This window comes from Centropristis striata, chromosome 6, assembly GCF_030273125.1.
Source record: "Centropristis striata isolate RG_2023a ecotype Rhode Island chromosome 6, C.striata_1.0, whole genome shotgun sequence".
NCBI classification, from domain to species: Eukaryota; Metazoa; Chordata; class Actinopteri; order Perciformes; family Serranidae; genus Centropristis; species Centropristis striata.
Genome location: NC_081522.1, coordinates 28044560 through 28052503, shown reverse-complemented (window position 1 = coordinate 28052503; position 7944 = coordinate 28044560). Strand labels below are relative to the sequence as shown.

Here is a 7944-nt window from a genome sequence, read left to right as displayed (position 1 = left end):
AAAAAATTAATCTTAAAAAGGAAAACAGAATATTACTACATCTAAGTATATTTGACTAAAAAGTGTTTTCAATCACAAAGGCAAAAAACTAACTTAACCTGACTCACACAACACTTTCACAAAAGAGGGCTGTTATTGGATAAAAATGTAATGTAAGTAAGGCTAGGTAAGTTTATTTGTATAGCAGATTTCCACAACAGGGCAGTTCAAAGTGCTTTACACAAAACATTAAAAGCATAAGAAAAAATTGAAAAAAATTGAAAATGAGAAGATAAACATTTTTTTGGGGGGGGGGATTATAAAAGTACATTCAAATATAAAATTTTGAAATTGAAAGAGAGCTGATAAAATATTTTTTTCAGATATCAAATACCAAAGGAATTGAAGTTACAGTGCAGTATTACTAAAAGGCAGTGGCAAGCAGAAAAATGCTACAGTGCATGATGCTCCAGACAGACCTGCCTTATGGTCATATGTATTGTGCTCACACTGGAAGTACCAACCCCCTTTGACAACCAATAACAAGTGTGCAGGCCAGACAGATGTGGTGACCTCACAGGAAATGAGATCAAAGATAATAAAAATCTTCTGTTATCTCACATCCCAGACGCAGCACAGACAATCCTCTTTATCCAAATCTAGTGTGTTTGTAATGCATGCTCTGAACGTGGGAGCACATGCTGCTGTGAGTAATACTGTGTGCTTGTTTCTGATATGTGCACACACACACACACACACACACACACACACATACATGCATTAGCGTGTGGTCACATTCCCAGATGGTTTCCTAAGCAGTTATTTTACCAACAAATGTGGCCCTGATGCATCACTCTGAGCTAAGGTTAGAGCACACAAACACACTAATGGTGGCTGCTGGGGATGAACACACCATTAATGTAATACTCACACAAAAACACACGCTTAGTGCACAGAAATCCTGTCATGACTTTCGGAAACCATATTCTGGCCTGAAATAGTTGAAAGAGCAGATTATGGGGCCAGATACTATATTAGAGCCTTGCAGGGTGTAATAGATGGATTCTTCCTGCTTTATGATCAATCCAGCCGGGCTTTATCATACTGAGACATTCAGCTGCGTGGGGATTATGAAGATGAAGCTGTATAACAATGCATACTGCAGTGCAACACTGCTGAGTAAGAGCTTCATCTGTGTTTTAGCTTTAGTTTGTGTTTCTTCTTGGCTTGTAACCCAGACTCATTAGTTTTACTTTGTGTAGGACATCATGAAAAAATACTATTAGATACATCCATTGAACTAAAGTAACAAAAAATGGCTCAATTCTGCATCAAAACAAAAAAAAACATTAATTTAAAAATTCAGAGGGCATCAGCTATATCAGGGGTTGTGGGCTTTCTATGTCAAGGCCAAACAAAAACAAATAAAGAATCCCTTTTTTCTTGTACTGACTAAAGTATGGTTTATACACATAGGTGAAAAACGTACTGATATCTTCCACGAAAAGACCATAAAACGATTTTTCCTATATTAGCTTTTCATCTACAGGTGCATCTCAATAAATTAGTTGATTTATGTCAGTAATTCAATTCAAAAAGTGGAAATAACACATTATATAGATCCATTACACACAGAATGAAACATTTCATGTCTTAATTTAATTTCTTCTAATTATAATGATTATGGCTTACATTTGATGAAGACCTAAAATTCACTGTCTCAAAAAAATAATATTACAAAAGAACTACTGGAAATGGACTTTTCCATCATATTCTAATTTATTGAGATGCACCTGTATTAGAGGTGGGGTCTAAATGAACACACATTTTCTGCCAGTGTTAAGAGGGTTTTTAGTATTGAAAGATTTATGTATTTACAGATAAAGTTATTATTATTTCCAGACCGTCCTCACCAAAAATGACCCATATTTCTGTTTGTTAGACGGGGACCCCTAGTGGCCGTAGTAATTATGACAGGAGTGAAAGAAGGGAGGTGACATTATAAAGAGCGACAAAGTCCATTGTTTGTGTCCCGTATGACACCAAAAGTCAATGTTATATATTTTTACTAATGTATCTAAATTAACTAAAATAATGTACTTCCATTATTAAGTTTCATCAGATAATCTTATGTTTCTAATTTAACCCAAACCATGATGTTTTTTTTCTCCCTTAACCTCACTAAATACTTCTGTTTCACAAAGCTAACCAAGTATTTAAAACTGGTCATTAATTTAATCTTGGTCACCGCTGGCAAAGGCCCTGTTTTGAGGACGTGTTGGTTTGTCTGTTTTGTGACTTTACATGAATAAACATGCATTATATTGTCCAGAGTAACTTGTTGTAACATATAGTAACATGTAGTAACATATTGTAACTAAATTACATTAAATGCCTATGACATGAAGTGGAGTAGAAGTATAAAGGACAATATAGTGTACCTTGATTCATTCTGAAGACCTCCTTATGAGTTAAACTTGTTATGGATCTCTACTATATTTCTACAAAGAAAATATGTTGCCAAGAAACTTTACTATAGAAACATTAAACCTTTGAACACATCAGGAACTCCGAAGTCACTCTGGTGGCATGTTCAGGTAAAATGGGACACCAAACAACTGAGCTTAATTAAAGAACAATTTTATTCCATGTTCTTTTTGTCTTTAAATGGTTAAATTATTCATCAAGTCAATCAATAATTCATTAAATCACTAATGTAAGCTCAGTAAGTATTCACAGATGTGGGTTATGCTTGGACTATTGTGGCTGATAAATATACTCAAAATGTCAGTAATATGGCAGAATGGGGCACAAATGTATCGTAACTTATGAATTTTTTCACATGGTATCCTTATAACACATTTAGCTTATTTTTTTGGTCAAATTTTAACGGTTTGTTACACTAAAAACCCTTTCCTATTAAGTGTATTGTCTAATATTTTGATTATAAGTCAAACAGTTGACAAAATGCAACATCCTACAACTGTTCCTGGTAGCTGCAGAAGAGAAAATCAACATGGCACATTGTTGACCTTGGAGGTCTGAGATCTGATTTTTTAATCTTTGCCACTAAAGTCCTATAGTTATCTCAGACCAAACAAAATGAATGTTTCATGTAAAATACATTTGTAGAACCGCTGCAGCAACATGTTTGGTGATTGGCTGGTAATATAAGAGCCCATGATGTAAAACCTTAATAAACTGATGTCCCAATTACCTACAATACTTCAATAACTGCACTTAATGACACTACATATATGGGTTTTGTTGATACAAATCCAATCACTTTGTAGGTTACTGTCAACATGTTTAAATACAGTCATGGAAAAAAGTATAAGCCCATTGTTTTCTTCAATTTCTTGTTCATTTTAATGCCTGGTACAAATAAAGGTACATTTGTTTTGACAAATATAATGATAACAACAAAAATAGATGAAAAGAGTTTAACTTAAGAGCTGATATCTAGCCATTTTCCATGGTGTTCTTGATAATGATTTTAGTTATTATCGAGAAAACCATGGAAAATACCTTTAGTTGTACCAGGCATTAAAAAGAACAAAAAAGCAAGGAGAAAACAAGGGTGGTCTAATAATTTTGACTGTATGACTGTATATACAAGCCATGTGGTAAATGTGTAGAGATTAAAAGCAGAAACTATCAGATTTTGGATTACTGTTCAGATTCACATGGTAAAATAACACAGTCATTGTAAATGAAGCATCTCACAGGAGTCGACCTTTTCTTCACACTGACATCAAACTCCACAAAGACTGCATGTTTGTTTCACTCTCAGGCCAGGTTCCCTAGTGTAGGAAAAGTGAGAGAGTGTGTGTGAGTGTGTGTGAGACAGAGGAGGGAGGGGGGCGTGTCCCAGCCGTTACAGCACCCTCCTGTTTTGTCCCGCACACAGCAGAGCAGCCTGTCCTGACGCAAGGACGCTCCTCTCCTCTCCTCTCCTCTCCTCCCCTCTCCGGAGCAGTGCGCACGGCTGAGATCAATCTGCCGGGGAGAGAGAGATGATGACCCGGCAGGCAGTCCGGGGACACACCGCTGGGAAAATACGAATGGATGTAATTGTAACGAGGTTATATGATCGGGCTGAAGTCATTTAAAGTGAGATCTGATGAGAAGCGACGGGAGCGCAGAGGATTTGTTTCTGAATGAATGTTTTGCTTCAGTTTATACCATATTGGACTACTTTTTTTGATTCATCTTCAAATTTTGCGAGAAATCTAAAGACTACTTTTGGTCTTCTTGACTCTGAGTTGCCACAAACAAAGTGACGCTGCGACTAGAAACTTTTTTCTTGACGCGGAGATGGAGCCGGAGGAGGGGAAGATCTCTGTGTGGGTCTGCCGGGAGGAGAAGCTGGTCTCTGGGCTGACTAAGCGAACCACCTGCGCCGATGTGGTCAAAGTCCTGCTGGAGGACCAGAACCTGCAGCAGGGCGCCGCGGCGGCGATGCTGTCCGGCACCCCGCAGTCCTACTGCGTGGTGGAGAAATGGAGAGGCTTCGAGCGGATTTTACCCAACAAGACCAAAATCCTCCGGCTGTGGAGCGCCTGGGGGGACGAGCAGGAGAATGTCCGCTTCGTGCTTGTGAAGAACGAGGCTTCGCTGCCCAACAACGGGCCCCGGAGCGCCGAGGCCCGGGTGGTCCAGAGCCGGGAGAGCGGCGGTCCGGGCGGCGTGCTGAAGGGCACCGCCAGGACTTGCTGGACCGCCGCTGCCGCTGCTGCCAACCTGTCCCAGGAGAAGCAGAGGCGCATAGTCAGGAAGGCTTTCAGAAAGTTGGATAAGATGAACAAAAAGAAAGAGCAGACTGTTTCTAAAGATAAGGGCTCCGTGGAGAAGATGGAGACGCTGGTTCACCTGGTGATCTCTCAGGACCACACGATCCGTCAGCAGATCCAGAGGATCAAAGAGCTGGACCGGGAGATCGAGCGGTACGAGGCCAAAGTGCACTTCGACCGCATCAAGAGACACGGGGTGAACTATGTGCAGGACACATACATGGTGGACGCGTCCTCGGAGGCTTCTGCGCCTTCAGACTGTAAGCGCAAAGCGGAGCGGCAGGACGCGCGGTGCACGGCGGAGGCGGTGGCGCAGTTCGAGGAGTACGCGCGGCGGTGCGAGGAGGTGGTGCGGCTGCAGGAGGAGCTGACGGAGCGCGAGGCTCTCGTGGACAGTATCACCGGGGAGATCCAGGAGGAGCTCAACCGGCGGTGGATGAAGCGGCGGCGGGAGGAGAGAGGAGCGGAAGCGGCGAAGGACACAGACAGCGTCGCGGAAGAGATGAGCCTGGCAGCGTCTGCCGCTCCAGCTGTGGAAGCAGATGTGGAAAGTTCGTCTGATAACGAGTTCACGCTGGAGGAGGAGAGGATCAAAACGCAGCTGGACACCAGTCTGTACATCGGCCTGCGGCTGAAGACAGACCTGGACTCCATTGGAGGGGACTTGGACCTGAGTTTGGCACTTTGGGAGACCAGGGAGAGCGAACTACTGGACCTACTGGCCAAAGTTGAGACCATGGAGATAGAGCAGGCGAACAGTAAACTGACTGATGATGGTAAGGCAGAGCTGGGGGCAGTGAGCGTTGAGGCTGAGCCCGCTTCAGCGGAGAAGAGTAGCGTGTGGGTGGAGCAGGCCAGAGGTCTTTCCAAGGCCTGCAACACAAACGATGAGGACTCAGACACGGGCCTGAGCTCCATGCACAGCCAGGACTCTGACAACCCTCCTGTGTGTGAGTCGCTGGTATAGACTCACTTTGTTTGGAAGCATGCTGGACTTTAATGCAATGCAAAGCCACAAACTCAGGGGCAGAGAATCAGTGTTGGCAATACTGGGGAAAGGTCTTCCCCACCCAAAATGCACCTCACGGATACTGTAATTCTATAGCAATAATTCCTATATGTAGTTGCACAATAAGCTAGGAGGGACGGCATGCTTAGAGAGGATTTATAGGCCATGTTGCTCCATAGCTGACCTTTGACCTCTTATGAGGAGAGTCAACAGTACCACTTACTAAGAGAAATAGCCTAGATGAGTATTATTATAAGCCACTTATTATCTGTAGTCTTCAACAAGAAACTAACTGTAAGGTAAAATGATCACAGGTTAACAAAGACTTAATAGCAGCTTGCTTTTGTCAGGATTTTTGCTGAATCAACAGGAAAGTAAAGGCTGAGTGTTGTGTTCAGTAAGACAGCCTAATGGCCATAAACAGACAGGTTTCCTTTAAAGGTCATCATCAAGTGCACCTCCATGCACAGTAAAGAAATGTCAGGTCAGCTTCAAACCTGCTATGAAAGCTCTTTCAGTCAAATAAATGCACGGTTAAGGTTAGATCAGCTCATCTCAGCCGCTCTTAAAGAAGATTGACATTTACAGAAATGACAAATGACTTTCCACAAGTACAACTACTCTGAATTTTATCTGTTTTTGAAAAAAAAAAAAACTGCAGACATTGTGGGTTGGAGTTGAAACCCTGATCCATATCCTGCTGGCTAAGCAGAGTAGATCACTTGATATTGTCCTCAGTAGAAATCGTGTGTGTCTTTAAAGCACAAAAAATCCTATTTATTTAACAGTATGGTGGCTCATCAGCTGCACCATGTCCTGTACAGGTCAACTTTTATGGTTTGCATTTAAACATGAAACATTTGATATTTTTTGTCATCACAGCTGTTTTGAGGCTGTTTCAATGATGTTTGAATCAGTGATTCCCAACTTTTTTTTTTGGTTTGTGACCCTTCAAAACTACAAAATGTCAACTCACAACCCATCATGAAAACATATATTTCATGTTTATATAAGCTGTGAGCATTTCAAGCAAGCAAAGAGTGATTTATCACCCAGATAGTTTAATTTGAATGATTATGGACAAATGCAAGAAATTGTGAGATGATTTAAAAATCCGAGGACAGCAACAAATTAGTTTAATTTGTTGCTCTCCTCTGACTTTTAAATGATCTCACAATCTCTCAGATTTATATGTTGACTACAGTAGGGGGTCCCGAATTCAACTTGAACTTTAAAGCAGATTCAGCGTAGATTCACTATAGGGTATCTTCTTGATCAAACAGCCACAGAGAGATCAGATCACTTGTTTAACGGGTCATTCCACCAATTTAGTATTTCACTCCCAACAGATAGATATTAAAGAAGAATGGTTGAAATTCAAACAGCATTCCTAGAATGGGTCAAGCTCCAAAAACTACATGTCCCAGAATGCACTCTTTAGTGATACCCCTTTGCCTCCTGAATTCCCATTTCTTTCAAACTCCAGATCTCTACTTTGTAATGTAGGCTTTCTGCAAAAAATATTAAAGCAACTGCAAGGAACATTTTGTGCTGATTTTGGCAGCCCCTGCGGACAAAAGTGCTTGTGTTTCCATCATGTCAGAAAGATCTTGATCCTGCTAGTGCGTGCATTTGTCTTTGAACCAAGTGAAAAAAGACGCAACTGTTTTTTTTTATCTCAGCTAGGGATTTTTTTTTTTTTTTTTTTTGGGCATTTTTACATGCTTTATTGAAAGTGAGAGACAGATAGAAAGAGGGTGACAGAGGGGAGGACATGCGGTAAAGGGAGCTCAGGCCGGATTCGAACCCGGCTCCACCGCAGCGAGGACTGTAGCCTCTATACATGGGGCGCCTGTGTAAACCACTACGCTACGGACCACCCAGCTAGGGATTTTTTAATCTTATCTCTGACTGCGCATCAGTACTCACTGAACTGAAACACGGCCGAGCTTTCAGTTCTGCAGCCATACTTAAATAAGCCAATGAGCTGAAAATTAAGTTTGATAAAGCTACAGTTTGCAAACTGAAAGTTGCAATAACAATTATAAAACACACAGAAATACAAGAGTATTAATTTGAGCAAAACTAGCTTACTGTATCAAACCTTGCTAGCATGAATTACTAGGTTTATTTTCATCCAAAACTTAATCAAACACAAAATAC

General features: G+C 41.3%; 1 protein-coding gene across 1 annotated transcript; it reads left to right on the top strand.

Moving 5' to 3' along the window:
• The first annotated feature begins 3944 nt into the window (after window positions 1–3944).
• rassf10a (Ras association domain family member 10a) lies at window positions 3945–7482 on the top strand. Its single transcript, XM_059336145.1, has one exon. It carries the CDS (start codon window positions 4297–4299, stop codon window positions 5737–5739), a length of 1443 nt encoding a protein of 480 aa, XP_059192128.1. The 5' UTR covers window positions 3945–4296; the 3' UTR covers window positions 5740–7482.
• Window positions 7483–7944: the final 462 nt, after the last annotated feature.

Coding starts and splice junctions, on each gene's coding strand:
- rassf10a (XM_059336145.1), top strand. CDS start 4,297: ATGGAGCCGGAGGAGGGGAAGATCTCTGTGTGGGTCTGCCGGGAGGAG.